Raw genomic sequence first — 21581 nt, forward strand, 5'->3', positions numbered from 1 at the left:
CCGAGCCAGAAGAATTAATCAAACGTGATTAAATCCCCGACCCAGCCGGGAATCGAACCTGGGACTCTCTAAACCAAAGGCCTCAATGCTGACCATTCAGCCAAGGAGTCGGACTTCATTACATCCTGTATGCGAGTATATAAAATGGAAATGGAACAACAGAGTGCTTGAATATATGTCAAAGACAGGGCACTAGGAAAGGGGATAGAAACACAAATACAAGTAGGTTACTGTGGAAGGAGAGAGCAATGAAAATGAAAATCCACAGCCTGTTTCCAGTCACTAGAATGGGTCAGGAACGGATGAATGAAGCCCCTATCTAGTGGCGAGGATAGGAATTGTGATTTATAACCTATGATATAACCTATGATGACAAAGCCTGTTGCACTCCTCTGGCCCAATGGTTAATGATTAACATATAAGATGATATTGGAGATTGTTGCTGGAATAAAAGATGACAAGGAGAACCAGAGTATCCTGCCTCCACTTTGTCCAGCACAAATCTCACATGAAGTGACCAGGATTTGAACCACGGAGCCCAGTGGTGAGCAGCTTGCGCACTGCCACCTGAGCCCACAGGAGAGATCAATAGAAAAATTAAATAAGGACCAACATAAAACACAAGCAGGACAAGCACAAATTTTGCATCTTTAAAAACTGTAGTCATCATGGTTGAGATCTTTTGCATCACTTTCAGGTCTTGATCTAGCACTTCTCGGCATCCATAAGTTTATTGTTGCCTCTTAACTTTACCAGGGGTGTGGCAATATACGTACTTAATAGATCTTTAGCCTTGATGCTGAAGGTGTAGGATGAGATAGGCAGATGATCACAACAAACAAGGGAGGCAAAAGCAGAATAAGGTTTATATTTGTGGTGAACGAACTGATACAGTCTCCTCCATTGGTCTTTATTTCCACCTTTGCTTCACTCCATGAACTAAAGTAATTAGTCTTTTATAAACAATTTTAAAATGGAAGTTGTTTACAGAAAGATAGGAAAATTAAAAGGAACCCATAAAAGGGTAACTCATTGACACGTTGGTGTGAGAAGAGAGAACAACAGAAAGAGTAGACGAGGACAAACATGAAAACACTAAAAGACACTTTACTCTTAAGATAGGTGGGTTCTCTCTTCATCTTCCAATTTTTCAGAAGTGGAGATTGTTCTTTTGTGTTTTCAAGTTTATCTCCTCTTTCTATTTCTCCCTCTTCCCACAATGAACTGCCATTGTATTTATCCTATTGTGTGTTCCTCTCTCTGTACTTGATTTGACACTGATTTGGTTTTTCTATTTGTACTCAATTTTCAAACTGAGTTAATTCTTATAAAGAAATAGAACCCAGGTTTACATTATAATTTCTACTCAATGTATCATCCAGAATGAGCAATGTAAGCAGAAGAACTCCTTGTGATTCGTTACTTGGAAGGAGTTATTCACTTCAGAAACCTTCCCCCACCACAATCAATATGCTGTTACTAACATTGTGGTAGGTTTTTGGAATCTGATTCTGACTTGCTTCTCAGTTCATTTGTTGCAGCCTGCCTGCAAATTTCTTGTTTAACACAGAGAGTAGTGGTTCCATGTTGTCCGTATTTTACTGACATGCCACTATGCCAGTTCTTCCTGTATCCAGTCAAAAGGAACCCTGTGAGGAAGGGAGCTTTCTTAAGATGCTTCCAATACTTTCCAAAACGTTGATATTGATTGAACAAGTAACTGCTTTGAAAGGAACAAGGATCTTTAGTCGCCATGTTGAATATTGTATATCTCACAGTTCCTATAATTGGAAGCAGTGTCATCTGATAACTCATATCATCCGTGTTAAATCTTCTGAAGATGTGGGAACACAAGAAATCCAGTATATAAATTTCAAAATCTGGGTCACACTCTAGTGAATGCCACCAATAGATCACGTTTTACAGACATTTATGGCCAGTTAATCATGCACAGAAATGTTCATGTGCTATCGTCCTTATTCCTAGATGGACGTAAGTAAAGTTGGATAGCAGCCATACGTGAAAACTCAGCTGGCCAAGGCAGAAATTCATATCAGTGTCATGTGGAGCTAAGTGATTGTAGTTTGATACAGCAAAGCTCAGAGTCAAACATACATGCACAGCGACAGTTGAAATGTCAAAGAGTAGATGTCTCACATACGCCCACACAGCAGTGTCGGTGACCATTTATGAAAAGTGCTTAAAAGAAGATAGGCAATGAACTGTGCAGGAATTATCCACACATACTATCCATATTTCTGAATGTTACGATAGGCCTTAGAGATACACAAATATTGTGTTCATTTTGTCCATAATAACACAATTTATACTGAATGTATCTTTGGATTGCTTCTTGTCACTAACTCCTCCTGTACCTTCACCTAATGTGGTGCTGGGCATTGAAAAGCACATTCTAGTGGCCTTTGAACACACAGAGTGGATTTACACTACTGCTGCAAGATATAACTCAGTTTCCATGACTTACCAGTATAAGAAATGATCTTCGTGTACTGGTATTTACATTTCTTTTCCTTGTAACTTGCCATTGAGGGAAAGAAAGTTGATGACAATTTAATCAATTAATAGATTCTGATAATGGCATGCATACTTGAAAGATTCAATACATGGGTCTGAATTTCTGTTAGGTTAGTGCATTCATTGTTTCACATTCACTAAAATATTGTTTTATTTGGGGATTTACAGAATGTACAAGGATTTTATTTTCATCAGAGTGTTCCATATATCATTTCTGTTCGTCGAAGTAATCCAATGCATTCTATTTGAAGACGATAGAGTAATTACACAAATATGCAATCGGTGAAATGCCAAAGGATAGATGGCTATCTTCAAGCACAGTAACAGAACAACAGTAAAAATGATAGAATTTGGTTTGTAAATTTATTAACTAAAATACAGATACCTTAAGAACTATACAAAAATAATAAGATAAATAGTAGTTCAGTCCTTGTCCAGGAGAATGCTCCACAGACAATATTCAGCATTGAAGACCAATCCATGAGAATTAGTTAACATAGCTGACCATTCTGAATCACGTCCAAAGGGCAGTCTCAGTTAGATTTTTTTTAGGAAGGTGTTAGAATTCAAATACATCAATTTTATTGCTGCAGTTTTCATAAGTGAATTCCACCTATTTCACCATATAGAAATAGATTTTTACTGTTTATATGACTGAGAATTCAGCTGATTCTCAAATGCATACCTCTGTACTTTTATGGCATGTATGTACTGAGATAAGCTGATGAGCATTAATCCAAGAAACCACTCTTAAAAGGCTGAACGTCCTTGCTGAAAACCCATAAATAATACAGTATTTCCGTACAATTTTTAATATGATTGGTAAAGTTTTCAGATATTATTAGTTTATATGCTATAATGTAAATCAGGGCACTTTTCAGGAGATAAGTACTGCTTTTGTAGAACCACGCAGTAAAATACTGGCTTGAGGGGTTAAAAAAAAGGCACAGAAAAATAAGGCAAAGATGGTGACATAAATAGAAAGTAGGAGAAGCAGACAGTGACAGAGTTTGTGCAGCAATAACAACATTTTGAACTCCATGGTTCATTTCTCACTCAGATGGATTGCAATTAGTGAAATTATCCATTGGAATAAACTTAAAAAATTCTTGGTAAAACTGTGTGCAAACCAAAATTCCCATGTTTTTCTGACCTGTGCTGTGTCAAATAGAACTTCAAATAGTAAGACAGCTTAACAACCCGGCAAAAGGATACTAGTAAATAAACTTGTGTTCTCATCCCGAGGTGGTGCAGCTATTTTCAGGCACACCCTCAATGGAGGTGAGCTGTGTGTACCATTTGAACCACAAACTGCCCTCCTGCCATTCTTAACTCTCTGGCAGTACCAGGAATCGAACCCCCCCTCCCCCGAGGATGGCGGCTAATAAAACTAACCGTTACACTACGGAGGTGGAGGAGGTGGACTAAGAGGATACTAAAGGATATCATCAAACACTGCTCTCCCTATCCATCAGGACATTGCTGTAGGATACAAGAGCCACCAGTTCAGATGGCAGGGATGCTCATCAGCAGAAATTATAATGAAGCAGCACAGGTCCAAACGAGAGGTGGATATCATTGAACACAAAGACCCTCCTGCTGGTTTTGATCTTGGGTAGTCCTGAACAGAATCTGAACCAACAATTAATGATGTGGTTCGCTGCTTTATAAGTGGGGTATGTGAATTTCCTCCAACTGTGACCGCGGTGCAGTGAACTGAACTATCCACCACATCGTAGTAGAATATCAGAGGAGAGTGTACTCTGGATCACTGGCAGACTTTGTGGGAACTTCGATACAGGCCGTACAGTGGCTGGACAAATTGAACATCCATAGAGCTAATTTAATGTTTGTGTGGTTTGCTCCAGTTCTTGAAAGTAAATGCAAGTACAGTATATATGTAAATAATGTATAATATTTTTGTTGTACAATGCCCTAATACCATCCATGTGGGTAACCAGGATCTCCTAATCTCTTCAGACAATGATGTGCTACCTGATGCCCGCAGTTGTATCAGCACAAGCTGGCTGAAGTTGAGGCATGTCGGCAGAGTCCTCTTTGATTGTAGGATACCCATCCACCTGAAGGCCAAGGCTTACAGGAGCATCAGACGCCCAGTTGCCCTCTGTGATTCTGAATGTTGGCCAGCTCTGTTAAACATATTGTGGAGACGCATATGCTTCGTAGGGCATTTGGTCTGATGCACCTTGATCATAACAAGAACGGGAATATCTGGAAGATAATGGGAGTTAGCCCAAACCCAAAAACAATGTAGGCAGCTCGTTTATGTTGATTCAGCTGTGTCATTTGTAGTGATGAGCAATCAGTCATCAAGACTGCCCTGCATCTCAATCAGGATGGTTGTTTCATTTCCATTGTTCATAAAAATAATTCAATATCTGTCATTACTTCAACTGATTTGGTTATTCAACAGTTGAAGACATTGCATTCCCTGACAGAAAAGAAGAGGAAAAGTTTAGTAATACACAGTTAAGCAGATAATTTTGTTTGCAGATTTAAGAAGTACACTATACATTTACAGTCCATCAGTGTGAGACATGTTCTAGGAAGTACAACATTGTTTTATCAGCCTTATAACTCTGTTTCCAAAAGACACATTACAACATTGATAGACTAACTAAGGGACAGTACAGAAGTTCATTAGTGGTCAAATAAAAGAGAGATTGTCCCCAATCCAGCTTGCACTGGTTTATGGGAAGACAATAAATGAGGACGATGATAAATTTACAATGGACAGTATAAACCTTTAATCTGGTACAGTCAAAGTTCTGGCATACCTTACTATCCAGACAAGATTCCCAGTCAGCTCACACTTTATACAATTAGTATTCTCATTCAGTACAATAAATTTCCTTTTTTTAATAATATATTATAAAAAGTTCAAAAGTTCTCCATTATACATAGTAAAGTATTATGGAAAGAGGAAAATTCACATAATAGCACAGATGGCTCTAAGTATAGCACCAGAGGTATGTACATTGTTCTGAATATATTATATTGCCACCATTCGTACAAGACGGTGCTTATTCTAACCGGAACTGGAGGTCGACACGACACCAGGAACAAGCTTTAATTCTAAGTAAATACTACATAGCCTGCACCATCTTGCACTCGGAGCATGACTCGTTTTGTTTTAAACATTTGGTAAAAATTATGTTCAGGTTGGTCATAAGGTAATGCGCGTATTGTAAGGACATATTCCTCGTTTAATTGTGTATTGATTTAACACAATGTACCTTAGTACAAATTCTAATAGTCTGAGATAGACAAACCTACAGGTTACGAAAATGTGGCTGGAAAGAGTTTCGATATACAGTTATGAGTGAAATGTGTCGGATGAAAGCTATAACAAAAGCGAATGAGTTAAAAATTACAGGTTGGAAGGCTAGCCTTTGTATGAATTTGAATGAAATAAGTTCAGTTTTCATAGCAAAAATAGCAGTGCACAATATCTCCCAGCCAGTTATGAAGAAGATAGTGGTGATCTTTCTGATCTCTCCTCAATAACTTGCTATGGAGAACTACTGTCTGGAAGATGCAAGATTGCACAGAATGGCATCAAATAGGAAAAGCAACAAAGTCCTTGAGTCACGGTACTCAGTCATGAGTATAATGATGAGAGAGAAAGATTGTGTATTTCAACAGATTTGTTGCTGGTTTATGCCAGAGAAGTTCATATTTACTGCTGCAAATTGCTAATCCGTATCAAACATATTTACTGAACTGTAGTATTTACGTTAATATTTAACAAAACAATACAATTACAATAGAAACACACATTTTATTAAAACTTCCCTTCCTAAAATTAGAGTGTAGGGATTATTTGAGTATATACAGTATTACAAAAACCTGACCTGTCAACTACGCTAGTTTTCATAATAAAAACAGATGAATACCATATTTTATGATTATTACTATGATATTATTATTCTATTATTCTATGATAGGAATCATCATCCTAAAATTCCCAAATTTAGATTCGTCTGTGCCATGTCATTTACACTAAGGTATGCTGGGTTACATCAATGTAGAATTGAACAAGGAAAATATGTTCTTAAAATGATGCACATTAAGTTTTGAGCATCCTGTACAGTTTTAGTAAGATTTACAGAAACAAACAAAAAGCACAGATCTATATTTTAAAACCTGATAAAATAGTTTGTAATAATATACTGTGATATATTTATTATATACACACACATAAAACAACACACTTTCCAGAGGTTTTCTTCTTTTCTTTTTCTTGTTTTCAATATAATACTTGTAGGTGAGGTAAGAAAGAACCTTCAGTATGGCCCATATTATTGCTCCTGTCTGTATATCACATTTAATGCTGGTTCTAGGATGGGTATGAAAACTGGTAGTAGAAATATTAACAGCCTCAGGTATGCTGACGATACCATCTTGTTGGCAGAAATCAAACATGACCTTGAATATTTGATCAGGAAGGTATAACACGAATGTGAGAGGATTGGGCTGCACTTAAATATCAAGAAGACTAAAATCATGGTGATAGCAGAAGACAACTGAGAGAGTTGGCTACACAGTTCAGGAGATAGTGGTTTGAAACCCACCGTCAGCAGCAGCCCTAAAGAGTGTTTTCTCTGGTTTCCCATTTTCACGTCAGGCTAATGCTGGGCTGAGAGATGAATGATGGTATGTGGCTGCTAGCAAGTTGTAGTACAGGTCTTCCTGTTTGACACCCATGGACAACCTGTGCATCTGGGCATGTGTGTGGTGCTGGTGGTGTGGTGAAACAGGGAGAGGCTGAAACTCAGCACAATGCCTACTTGTGTCGAATGGCTCCAATGGGACTGTTCTAGGCTTAACAGCCCCATCTGATGGACGAATTGCCATCAGCAGCATCACATGCCCTTACTCCACGTGAATACTGCAAAGAGGTTTAGAATTAAACTCAGGCTTTTGGCATGCAATCTAGTTATTAAAAATTATATGCCACCACCTTCCCTACATTATGGTGACATTTTTGTTTCTCCACCAATGGGACTCAAACCAGCTAACCATGGTGCTGGACCATAAAGACTTGATGCAGTAACAATGCAGCTGTGCCTTAATTAGGGCCACAGTCACTTTGTATACCATAGTCACCATAAGATCTCTCAAGTTAGTGTGGCGTAAAACAAATGGCAAGCAGAAATCACATATGTTAAGATTGAAAATAATTATGAAGAAACAGAGCTGATTAAGGACTTCATCTTTCTTAGTTCCAAAACGATTGCAAAGGTCAAATCGCAGCTGGTAATTGGAAGGAGACAATAATACGCTTGAAAAATATCAGGAAAAGCAATGGCATAAATGGGGGAACCAAATTTGGACTGGACATAGCCATCATTATCCTTATAGCTATTTACAGCTGAGGAATACAGACCCTGAAGAAAGCTGACAGGTGAAGGGTTGATGCATTTGAGCCTTCGGTACTGGCAACATCTCCCAACAATACAATGTTGGGAATCAGTAATAAGAGAATCTTCGACCAGGTTTAGCCAAAAAGGGTGGCAAAGGAGGAACCATAAGGTCAAGATCAAGTTGGTTAGATAGGGTAAAAGATGATAATGGCATGGTAATCGCTGAACTGAAAGAGCTGCTCTTATGGAGACATATGATCGAGAGCCATCCTCAACTGAACAGATGTAGAGAATGATGATGATGAAAAATTGGACTCAGTTTCTAATTATTTAAATATGAAGGGTGGAACTAAATAAGGTCATAGAGCTAGTACAAATAGAGTATTATGAAGGTGCTTAGTTAATTCACAGAGGCTTACAGACTGAATGCTTGAAAGGCAGAACAGTCTATAATGAGGATTTATACTGTAGATATATTTCAATTACTTTAGAATGATATTTGCAGAATTGGAGAAACAAAATCATAATATTAATGGACACTTAAGATAAATCAAAAATTAAATATCGGCCATATTGGAGGTTCTTTCTTACATTAAGAAGAAAAGAAGGTTAGAAAATAAACCTAGAAGAATAAGACATTTATTTCATAAGTTAGTAGAGAAAGTCTGTATATTATATTATGGCATTTTTGTACTGTTCATGAAGTGTTAGTAACGCTGAGCTACACACGAAAAGAAATAATTACTTCAAGTAGTATTATTACTTTCTCAAGTATTTAAAATTATTATTATTATTCAAACAACAATATCATACATTATTAAAAACAACAACAAAGGATAGAAACAGTAAGTTATTCTGTAACACACAGAAATTGCTTCTTTTTCTTTACACTCCCCCTCCCCCCCAATAATAATTTACAAAAGGAACAATTGAGGAGCTCTCAGCAATAAACTCCTAACCCTGAACAGTTCAAGTTTTGAGGTACAAAAATATATTATATGAAGGTGTGCTAGAACTCTCAAATTAGTAACATATTTAAAGAAAATGACAGGGAAGATAATGGCACAAATATTGTTTTTTTTTCTGTTTTAATTTCTAAAAGATATTAATGAATTATGATGGGGGAGTTAAGGAGATCTTTCGTAGAGATCAATAAAATTCTTCAATTAATCATTTCAGACTTTTTTTTTAGGTTTACTGGACAGAGAATTAAACAAAACAAATTTAAATGTAAAAAGAAAAAGTTCTCGCATTGATATGAAATAAGATGGTTCCACACTAATTCGATTAATACTTTACAAATGCAAATTTCAATATTTTAAATATATTTCAATTACTTCAGAATAATATTTTACAAACATAAGTTTACTTTAATATTTAAAATAATTTAAATAAAATGATACAAGGTAGCTTCAATTAATATTTTACAAGTGAAAATTTAATATGTAAAAGAAATGAGCTAAAATGGTTCCTAGATACTTCAGCTAATATTTTATAAATGTAAATTTAATTTAATTTCTAAAAGAATGAATATTCTTGTCTCACTAGCCAGAGAACGTTAATGCGATCTACTGGCTGCATGTAATAACCCCCTAAATGATCGTGAGCTCTGCAGCCTATATCAGTAGTAGAAATTTCTAATTTTGTATGCATGTAGTAAGGAATAACATGTCAATCATGAAGGAAGTGGATAAAACCTCTTATTAGGGTTAGCGGGTTTCTTGCAGGGACTCCTCAATTATACTTTTAAGTAGGGTGAGAATATTGTCAAGAAAACAAACAAATACAATAAATAGAATAATAACAGGATAATTACATAACAATGAGAATTCATGAATCAGTATTTATATAATATCCTAATGTAATGGAATGTTAGATATGTCATATTTTGTATGAAACCATCTTATATTTTCTTTAAAGTCTACCAACAAGAGAAATAGGTCAGATATATTCTTATAATTATTATTTATTATTAATATTATTATAATACATATTGTCTTGGAAAAAATCTTTTTTTAAAGAAACATTATTAATACGACATCACAGAAGTTGCCAACATTCATCTGAGTCGAGCATAAGACATAGCATCAATCAGATCCTGCGTTGTTAGATTATAGGTAGTTCCACAGTCAGAGAGGAAAAGAGTATTGTTCTTTTTTTTGTTATTTCCGTTAACCACTCGGCGTGGAGTTCTTTATGGTCTCTCTGTAGGAGACGTATTAATAAGAAGAACGCTTTATACTTCAATCTGGAGAGGCCATTTCTTCAATCATTACAAAGATCTGTTAAACCTTTCCCAAACAGAATAAATTTGTTACATGTCATACAAGACATTTAACCTTTCGGTTGCACCTGTATGTTTGCTACTCCACCTGTTAGATGGTCAGTAAACGTACTGACACATTTCAGGAGTTATTGCAACATGATAACATGTCTTTCTTTTTTTGACCACTGTTCTTAGATTGTGTCAATAATTGACGTGTCCAATTAAAACGCATAGTGCTACAATCCTGATTGCCCTTGACCTACCAAGTGACCGTTGCTTAGCCCGAAGGCCTGCAGATTTCAAGTTTGAAGTGAGGTCGTTGTGATGAACATCTTTGGCTTTCTATCATGGGGTTGCTCTCTCACTGTCAAAGATCTCCTCAGTTGTTCTGAGTGGACCTCAAACTGTCCCTCAGATCCAGATAAAAATACCTGACCTAGTTGAAAATTGAACTTGGGGCCTCCGGATAAGAGGCAGCTTGTTACCCCTAGACCACAGGGCCAGCTAATAATTGATATAGACTAATAATAATCATATGGCTTCTGTTACAATGTGCAGGCTATTAATTAGACTTTTATTTGGCAATGTATGGTTGCTTTTTATTTAATTTTGCTGGGAAAACACCAAATGTGTCACCAAAGATCCTTTTCATCCCAACATCGTATGACATGGATTATTGAATAGACTTTTTTCTGCCCCACAAGAGGATTTAAACCTATGATCTTGGGATATTAGAGGCTGACACTCTACCACTGATCCTCAGAAGAAGCTAAAGAGAAGTTGATATCTGATCACAACATATCGAAAATGTATGTCTACTTTGACCAAATGAATTGATCGTGTACATTTCTAGCAAAATATTCTCTTTCCTTCTCATTAAACAGGCCATCAGCAGAGCAAAGGTTCTTCCATGCTGAGAGGTTAAGAGCGGAAAAGATTTCTTTGAAATAAATCTACAGAATTGATCTTGGTCTGGTTATGAAATAAACTATGTTCTTTCCTATACTGTAATGCCCTACTCAGAACATTAAAAGCTAAAATGACCTACAACTAAGATAACAACGTTATTTCCTACTAATGACAAAAAATTGTTATTATTATTTAAAGAGAAGTTGTATAATCGGCATCTCTCATGATTGTTCATATTTATTAATAAAATAATCGGCCCTATTTTGGTTATTGCTTTCTGGCCTGTCCAAGCAAGCTACTTGAGAGGACTGGGTCGAGCAGTAGATAGAAGTAGACAATGGCGATGATGCCAGCAGGAAAATCAAGAGATTCACATTGCTACATACGATGAACAATGACAAGCTGGCTCATTCCGCTGTGCAGGAGTCCGTTTGCTCTGACAAGCTTTCTCCAGCTTCTTTCCGTGGTCGTACTTCCTTCAGAGTCAGTCTAGTGGGAAAAACAGGAATTTGGTTAGATAAAATCATCTTTTCTTTGAATAACATTTACTGAGTTGTACAAATAGAAGAAAACCTCATATCTGAAATTTTTCTAAATTATTAGTTTTTTTTTTTTTCTATTTGCTTTCGGTCGCACCGACACAGATAGGTCTTATGGCGACGATTATTTTGTTGCGGCTACGTGAAGCTTTGGGTCAATCTGTGGAGGCCGTGATGAAATATACAATAGAACTGTTTAAAATGAAACAACACTGGCATCTTGTATAATAGGAAACTTGTCTAGAGATCCCTTGTAAGTGAAAAGTGAAAATCTTAAATTTAAAAAAAATTGTACATATCAATCATTGCTATCAAAGTTAATTCATAATTTGTAACTTGTTCAATCTTTTTTTTTCATTTTTTTCATTTTCCAACCAACCATAGGACAGTATTTTCACTCTCCTGTAAAATTGTTTTTTTTTTTATTCCTTTTCTTTTATGTACGAGATCTCGATTCTAAGCAACTTCGTCATTTACTGCGTGCCCTTTCAATATCATATATGGACATCTTCATTATAGACTGTTATGCCTTTTAGCATTTAGTCTGCAAGAGTCCATGAATTAACTAAGTCCCTCTACAATCCTCTATTTACAACTAGCTCAAGGGCTTTGATTAGTTCCAGGGCCAACCTTAGATGTTCGGCCCCTTCAAACTAAACTACAAACATGATTAGTTCCACAGCTCTTATCATTAAATAATTAAAAATTGAGTCTAACAATTGCCTCCTTGATCTTCCTTTACATTTCTTACCCTTTGTGGCTGAGTTATTATTATTCATTACCTATTCTCCTCACATGACCCCACCACTGAAGCTGATTTATGTGCAAAGCTTCATTCCTAACCTGGCCTTTATCTACTCATTCTGAGTACCCTCCTTCCATTGTTTCCACCTGTTTGTACCAGCAATCATTCTTGTTACTTTCACGTCTGTTACTTCTAACTTACGAACAACATGTCCTGAGTGTAGCCAGCTTTTTCTCCCAAGATAGTTTCATACGAGAAATTGCTTCTTTCTTACAGAATACAGTCAATCAATCACAACAGCAAGATAACTCAGCAGCTTTGCTACACCTTAATTCAATTCCACTTACTATATTACCATCCTGGGAGAATATAGATCGTAAGATAGAACTGTTCCAATTTTGTATGAGCCAACATTCAATCTTCTAAGTTTTGTTGCTGTCGACACCACTTCAGTCTTTGCAAATGCTAGTTTTCTTAGAAATAATATTAACCAAAAATACAACTTATTAGTTGTCTATCAATTATTAAAAGATGAATGAATAGTTATGCTTTCCATACAAGAAGTCTCAGACAGAATTTTGAAATGAATATGTGAAACCCTTTTGCCCATCATAGGTTATGATTTTCATTTCCGTGTTGACATATAACTAATATAATAGAGTTTGAGGGATGTTCCACCATTCAACACAATGTAAAATATTTGAAATTTATTAAGTGAAGACCAGTTTCGACACCCTTGGAGTCATCGTCAGTTTTTGTAGATAATTAAATCAATGGGAATCTGATAACAATTATCATGGGGATTGCCTACATACATCTCCATAGGTTGACAAAAAAATCATGACTAAATTATACACACAATGGCAATTGCCTAAATACTTATCAATAGGTTGTCCTACACGTGGCACTTCAAGAACGATCTTGGACCTGGGTTAAAAGTATACTGCTGTGTGTTTGTAGAACACCGAATAGAATTGTAAGTCTTGTTACAATCAACTTGAGAACATGTCAACCCAGATCCAAGATCTTTCTTAAAGTGCCACGTGTTTCATGTCATTGTGTACATAATTTGTCATTATGTTTTAGGACAACCTATTGATAAGTGTTCAGGCAATTGCCATTGTATGTATAATTTGGTCATGATTTTTTGTCAACCTATGGAGATGTATGTAGACAATCCCCATGATGATTGTTATCAGATTCTCATTGATTTAATTATCTACAAAAACTGACGATGACTTCAAGGGTGTCGAAACCGGTCTTCACTTAATAAATTTCAAATATTTCACATTGTGTTGAATGGTGCAACATCCCTCAAACTCTATTATATTACTTTTGCCCATGTCATGTACAATATTTTATTTCCTACCGTGTTGACAATTCATCTTCATTTCAGGGTCCACCATTCAAATTGTTGACACCAACCATGAAATTTCTATAACTGTGAAGTGTATCTGTCTGTCAAGATTAATGCAGGATTTATAAAAATTAGAAAATACCTGAAAAAGAAAACATAAACAGAAAGACCTATTTCATTCTTGAAAGAACATCATGAGATTCTATCAGATCCTAGCTGGACAGTGAGGAGAGTGGAAGCACAACACGAGTACATCATGAACATAAGCTCAAACATTTCAACAGAATTTTAACATAAATGTTTTTACACCTGTTCATAACATTCATAAACTAAAATAATTAGACTTCTTTCTCAGGTATTTTCTAATTATTTTCATCCTGCATTAGTTCTGACAGTTAAAGAATCATGTCAGCACATGTGCTGACTAGTCCACATTACACAGTGTAACTATATGGCAAGTATGTACAGATACCGGTAGCTGGTTGTGCACTTGGTTGTTTGAGCACGCAGCAGTGGGAGAGGTGTGACACACGGTGCAAGAACTGCGCCACATGCGTGTCTGTCTGTGAACATTGACACGCACGACAGTACGTTCTCGGACACAGGCGAAATTACATGTTTAGTTTGGTTCCTTCACCTAATGCTAATGAAATGGCTGGTGTTTCTATGAAAGTCGAAGGTAGAGTGTTATAAGGACAAAATAGCGAACTAGCAAGTAACGTGTATACATTTATGCAGAGGGAAGAAAATGATGTTAATATTTTAATAAAACTGATACAGATTAATGATAGATACAGCGTTCTGCAGACAATTTCACACATTTCACAAACTTTAAACGCAACAATCCAATACACAATTGTCTGATTTAAATCTTCTGGTTCTTGTTTTTCTATTTCAAATTATTAAAAGTGATTTACAAAAATATAATTAAATCATTGAAATAAATACTTTTTCCAGAATCTAGTAATGTAATTTGTTTTGTAAAATTTTTGCTGATAACATCAGGGGCTTGAAGGAGAATACAATTTCTTGCACTCTGACTAGTGTGTTCAATCGGGCATTACTACGCTAACGCTGCTTAGCATCGAAAATGTTTTATACTAAGTAGTATGCAGGAAGAGTGGGATGGGGAAGTGCACAGCTAACTGCTGATGTATTTATGCTGGTAGAAGTTGATTGCAGTAACTAACTACAATATTCCATGAAGCTCCACTTTCCACAATATTCTGAAGTAAATAAACCACTGAAATTCAACATAGCACGAAATAAAATATTTTTCAGCCAACCTAATACAGTGAAACCCCTTCAAGCTGACCAGACGATAAAACCCCACAAAACTGGTCTTTTCGAGGGGGTGGTATTCTTAAACGGGAATGTCAAACTACTGTTACCAACTACAGTATAATGCACATAGCAATACAATATGACGTAATGAATTATGATTGTCTTAATGTAAACACAAGCACTGTGCATAATTACAACTACACTACAGTACAATACTTTAGTGAACAATATGGCACAGTATTTAGAATGTTATTTACAAATCATATCAGATGTAATCTATAGTATATGTACAGGAACAAGAATTCTCCTCCCTCATGTATTCCATTAATGAAATCCCTTGGCATGAGCGCGGTTAAACCACTCGCACACAGCATCATTTACACCTTCATATGGTTGCCACAGTCTTTTCTTGGTCTTTCTTAACATTTTTCTCTCATTCCTTCATGTAACAGTCATGATTTGCAACTGTATTTTAAAACTGGCTTTTCCCGCAATTAAAATGATTCGCTAAATCATGTTGCGATCATCCTTTTTAATTTTCTTTAATCCAGAAATTCTTTCTCTTACAAGGGAAGGGTGTGAACCGGGGAATCGCAGATATTACGTATATTTTGCACACACGTTAAATGAGCCATTAATAACACAATGGCCAAAACATTTCTTTTGGAAATTAATTTAATGCAACCTAGACAAAGCGTTAAAGTTCGCATGTTTGAAATGGCGTGCTTAGTTATGCAGGACTGCAGCGAGTGCTCGGTTCACTTGTCTACAGGCCGTTACTCCATACCCTATCCGCAACTCGCACTATCCAACAGCTGATTTGAGACCACGTTGACATATGCTTAAAAAGGAAGGCTGATCAATATTGAAGAAGTGGTAAGCGGGGGCCCGCTTTAGTTTTTGTCAGTGAAACTAAAGTTCCATCGTGCCAAAAGCAAAAAAAAATTATATTTGGGGGAAAAGCATGTAATGAACAGTGGGATGGCTGCTGCAACAAACTGAGAGAAATAGCATGTACTTACAGAAAAATACCCACATCAATTTTGCCCATCAAAATAATTATATAATTCATGATGTGACCATCCAGCAGTGGGCTATGCAAGTCCTTCATGAAGAACAATGCCCAGGGTTTAAAGCATGCCACTAGTGGGTACGTAACTTCAAGAAGAGCAATGGTATTGTCATGGAAAATAACATCTTTAGTGACGAAAAAGCAGACCAACAAAGAAGTAGAAACCATGACAGCAGTAGAAATATTTGTAGAAGTTAGATCTGTTTTAGAGTTCTGCAGCCCCAAAAACATGCCTTGTAACAGTGATCAGAATGGGTTCAGCCTGGAGTTGTGTACGGGAAGGACATTGACTTTAAAAGGGGAAAAGTCAGTTACCGCCACAGTGCAATCTGTTGTGTCCACCACCCACAGTTACACGATATTGCCAAGAATTACTGCAGGTGGCAGAACTTATGGGGTCTTTATGCATTACATTAAGAGAGTCTAAAGGTGTGTTTCATAAGACTGTGAAAAAGAACCTGTTTTCACATGAAAATATGGAAGTTGGTTCCACTAAATCCTGAAAAATGAGATCTATACAAATGAATGTATGGCACAATAGCGTATTCAAGCAATATACACAGTCCATTAAAGTTGTGCTTATTCTGGATGGCTTTTCTGGACATAAATCTACTCAAAATGAAGATACCGTACAGCTGATTATGATACCTCGTGGTGCCGCAGCTTAGTGTCAACCACTAGATGTATACAGTTTAGAGTATGGAAAGGCTTTGTACGAAGATTATCTGACACTAACGTACCACTAACTATCATCTCCTCGTTTTCATCCCATGTGGCAACATGCCCGGTACTGAAGTCAAAACTTTTCCAAAAACCTGGGAGCCTTTGAGCATCCTGTGCAATATTGTTTTTACAGCGGTGACTTAAAATGTTCCATTTGCCCTTAACCTTGCTTTCTTAGGTGTGGTTGGTGTAGAACTGCTTTGTACTTTTAACATTTCTACCATGAGTATCACTGTTGCAGAAACTATAAGGAGTGACTTGCTTTTGTGTGTAGTGCCCCTTGTTATAATGATTAACCCTAGAATCATAAACTTTCGTCTCCCAGACTACGCACCCCTGTAGTTTCCGCGGGAATTTCCAGACGCTAATGAACTGTGCTCTTCCCCTCCATCTAATCTTCCCCAGCTATCAACAATAAATGCTGACCTTGATTTCAAGCATAAAGGTCCAGTTGTTTGTTCACTGCGACATGACCATCGTCTGAGAGACAAAAGTTTATGATTTGTGAAAGTATTCGTGATTTGTACATAGCTGTAAATAGTGTGAATATTTGGTTTATTACAGTAATGTTTTTTGTACGTAATACGTAAGCTTAATAGGATACTGAAATGGAAAATCTAGCGCACGATGATGAATTGATAGCAGCAGTTCTTTCTGAATTAGACAGAGAACCACTCTCTTCAGGAGACATTAGTGGTAATGTACTGTATTTCGTGAATGAAATTACCCGGGCAATACATGGATCAAACAGAAATATTATGACCGACAATTGGTTCACCTCAATTCATCTGGCTAATTATCTGCATTGCGACAATAACCTGACAATCATTGGAACAATGAGAATAGACAAGCCACAGATACCGCCAGAGATGAAAACAGTCAAAGTAAGAAAGCTTGGGTCCTCCATGTTTTGTTATAATAGTATAAAAGCAATGGAATCCTATAAAGGAAAATCAAACAAGAAAGTAATCCTCCTTTCTACATGCCATGAAGTAGGAACAATAGCAGCCAGTGAGAAACCAGATATGGCGGAAGACTACAGTGGGACTAAAGGTGCTGTGGACACTTTCGATGAAATGTCAACACTGATGTCCTCTTCAAGAAAAACGAGAAGATGGCCAATGTGTGTATCTTTTATTGTATGATTAATACATCACTTGTCAATGGATACATTATTTATGTGCATAAGATGGTTGAAAAAGGCCAAAAGCCGCTTTCAAGGCGAGAGTTTGCAAAGGATATATCCGAAATGCTAATGGCTCCAAAGCTGCAAGAGAGACTTCAGACACCAACTTTGAGGCGCAGCCTGAAGAGGACCATCGCTTAAATTCTTGGAAAAGATGGCATTCCTGAAGAGCCTCAATCAGGTACTGCTGAAGGAAGAATAATTTGTGCATTTTGTCCATCAAATAAATGAAGAATGACCCGATTCTTTTGTAAGACATGCCGAAGGCACTTGTCTTGATCACCAGGCAAAACAGTGCATTGAATGTGCCTATTGAAGAGAAACTGACCAGAGTGTATTGTCATCACTACGTGTGGTAGTTTTAAGTATAATATTCTGTATTTTGTGTAAAATGTTGGGTTTATACATATTAAAGTGCTTTTCTTTTTGGTAGTCTGACAGACGAAAGTTTATGATTCGTGTTACACTGAAGGGACTTTATGATTCTAGGGTTAACCTTTATTTTCACCGTAACAGTCTTATGCTATTGCTTTTATTGACCCACAGTCAATGCAGGGATTGCATTAATTCTCTTAATGCCGCTACATCATCTTCGCGAAGTTCTACGCAATTACTAACAGAATAAGAAAGAAGATCAGAGGCACAGTCCCTCGATGTGTGAACCCAGCATGCGCTGCAGTACTGTGTAGCCGAGCACGCCAATTCAAACATGCAAACTTTAATGCTTCCTGCAGGTTACATACATTAATTTCTGAAAAAATTGTTTTGGCCGTTATGTTATTTGTGGCTTATTTAACGCGTGTGCAAAATTTACATAAGATCTGTGATTTCCCAGTGTGCACCCTTCCCTTGTTGGAGAGAGAACATGCATGTTTCTCTTTCACATAACTACTTTGGTCTCATTTCTAACGAAGTACAGTAGCTTCTCACCTGCTCCCACACCCTTACAAGAGCAGGTTACTCATAGTCAATGGTCAATGACCTACTCCTAAGGATTTAACACAAAACACCTGCAGGGCAAGCTCTGATAACAGAGATGATTTCTAGCAGCCTTGAGTCTGTGTAGGGCAGATGAGTAGGTGAATGTACAGTATGCATGGAATTACAGGGCAGCACATGAAAGACCATTGTCACCACTGCGTATTTCTGAAAAAACAGAATTGATGCTGTACAAGTGGTTTTCAATTTGGGGTTGCAAGCCAAAGGTATGTCTTCAAGGGGTTATATAAGATATTTTTAGTTTAAAATTAGTGGTCATCGAGTGAGAAAAGGGGTGGTCATCTTATAAAGACAAGTACATAAGCCTAACAGAATAAAAATTCTGTTCTATGGGAAAATGTCCCCCTGTGGGTGGGGGCAGTGGAATAACACCCACGGTATCCCCTGCCTATCGTAAGAGGCGACTAAAAGGGGCCTCGGGGGCTCTCAACTTGGGAGTGTGGGTTGGCGACCACGGGGCCCTTAGCTGAGTCCTGGCATTGCTTCCACTTACTTGTGCCAGGCTCCTCACTTTCATCTATTCCATCCGACCTTCCTTGGTCAACTCTTGTTCTTTTCCGACCCCAACAGTATTACGTATGGAGGCCTAGGGAGTCTTTCATCTTCATGCCCTTCATGGCCCTTGTCTTCCTTTGGCTGATACCTTCATTTTTCGAAGTGTCGGACGCCTTCCATTTTTTCTCTCTGATTAGTGTTATATAGAGGATGGTTGCCCAGTTGTACTTCCTCTTAAAGCAATAATCACCAGCACTAGAGGAAAATGTGGAAACAGGGGTCTGGTTAAAGGAGTGGTTACCTGGAGAGCATTCTCTGTAATAGGAGCAGATGATTGTAGACCAGTATAACTTACCACATCTCTTCGGCTTTACACATGCTGCACAAACTCTGGATTGAGGAATGAAAAGCCCATGAACTCCGTCTGATCCAAGTTCATCATGAAGAGCTTATCGGTTGGAGTGAGGTCTGTCTTTTCTGATGTGAACTGTTTGTCAAAATTGCTCACATCTTTACGGTGTTTCTGAAACAGATAAAAAGTCAGCTTGTTAACTACACCAGTACTTTCCTGATGAAATTTATTATGCCTAATAAATCTCTGTCAGCAAAATACTCATTACACATAAGAGTGCAATTTAAAATAAACTGTGAGAAGATCAGAGAAAAAGCTACATTTTTAACAAATGGTACTAGATCTCTCTGCAAAAATTGTGATAAGATTGACATGGTTACAGTGGAAACAGCAACAAAGTTTGGCAGACCCAGTAGAACCAAACATTTACCTCAGAACATCACAGCCATGATGAAAAGAGAGATACAATGAAAGCAAACAGATCTGAATGTACAAAGAAAAGGATTGAATATCCGTAGATGGACAAGCTGACAAAGGAGTATAAGAAATTTTGTATGGCAAAGAAATGCTAATGAAATCAGGTAAGCACTTGAACAAAATACCTCAACGAAATGCTCTATGTGCAACAGAGCTCCAGGTAGAAAATGTATAGTATATCTGCAAGAGGTTAACTGTGTTTCTCATACTGCGAGAAGTGATAAATGAAAACTACCACACAATGTTATCAAGATCTACACAACAACCTGGTTGCTGTTAATGAGGGTACTAGTATAGAGGATGATGAAATGCACTCAGCTGATTTTCCACCATTCACAATTCAAGAGATACAATATGCAATGAAGGAGCTGAAAAAAGTGGGCCACACAGAAATACTTCCCCACTTACAGGTCCTTTATAATAAAATCCTTGAGAAGCAAATTACACCATCTCAATGCCTCCTGTGACACATAACCCTTTTTTAAAAAAAGAAGAAAAATATACAGCAGACTGATCTTGCAAAACCACAAACCGTTTATTAGAACATTCAGAACCAAATCTCCAATTGTTTAATATTTCATTAACCCATGAACGCCTAGCGTTGCATATGTGCAACAGCGTGCTGGTGCTCTTTTCTTTCAATGTGTGAAGTTGTTTTCCATTAAAAGAATGAACATTGCTCGCGTATTCGGTAAAAGGAAGTGTTGTGCTTTGTTACAAGTCGGTTAATCAATAGTCACTGCTTAATTGTTGACGAGGTGTATGTTTGAAGCTCCCCGTGTGTTCCAGCTATCACAATGGCATACCGTAAGAGGTAAGATTCGCCATATAATTTTATGATTTAGAAATAATTAACCTCTTTTAGGAAATCCAGGAAGTAAATTCATCAGAGTTTGAATGTAGCACGATTCCTTTTAAAATAAATAACTCGTGGGCGAGTGAGATCCACATATTCCCGGCGTTGCATATTCGCAACGCTAGGCGGATCCGTTGTCAAATCACTTCCTTATGTACCAATTTGCTATTGAATGGTTTGTTATTGATGTAACAACCCTTCGTTCCTGTGCATGCAATTGAAATTCATATACCACTTTTGTGATGCATATTATTAAACTATTATTATTATAAGTGGTGGTAGGAAATTTTATCTCGTATATATAGGAGGAAATCATAGTAGAATAGCGCCATTTATTCGCAGGTGAAGGTAGCGTACATGAAGTTGTACGGTACAGTGGGTGAGACCACCTTGTGATGT

General features: G+C 37.1%; 1 protein-coding gene across 1 annotated transcript in view; it reads right to left on the reverse strand.

The window, feature by feature from the left end:
• Positions 1-2874: 2874 nt before the first annotated feature.
• Positions 2875-21581, reverse strand: part of LOC136882155 (protein kinase C, brain isozyme) — a 490637-nt gene continuing 471930 nt past the window's right edge. Inside the window, exons 14-15 of the mRNA XM_067154703.2 lie at positions 19853-20020; positions 2875-11586 (exon numbers count right to left, since the gene is read on the reverse strand). Of these exons, the coding sequence (XP_067010804.1) occupies positions 19868-20020 (153 nt within the window). The 3' untranslated portion in view covers positions 2875-11586; positions 19853-19867. The remainder of the gene's footprint in view (positions 11587-19852; positions 20021-21581) is intronic.

Source organism: Anabrus simplex, chromosome 10 (genome assembly GCF_040414725.1).
Source record: "Anabrus simplex isolate iqAnaSimp1 chromosome 10, ASM4041472v1, whole genome shotgun sequence".
In the NCBI taxonomy this organism is placed as follows: Eukaryota; Metazoa; Arthropoda; class Insecta; order Orthoptera; family Tettigoniidae; genus Anabrus; species Anabrus simplex.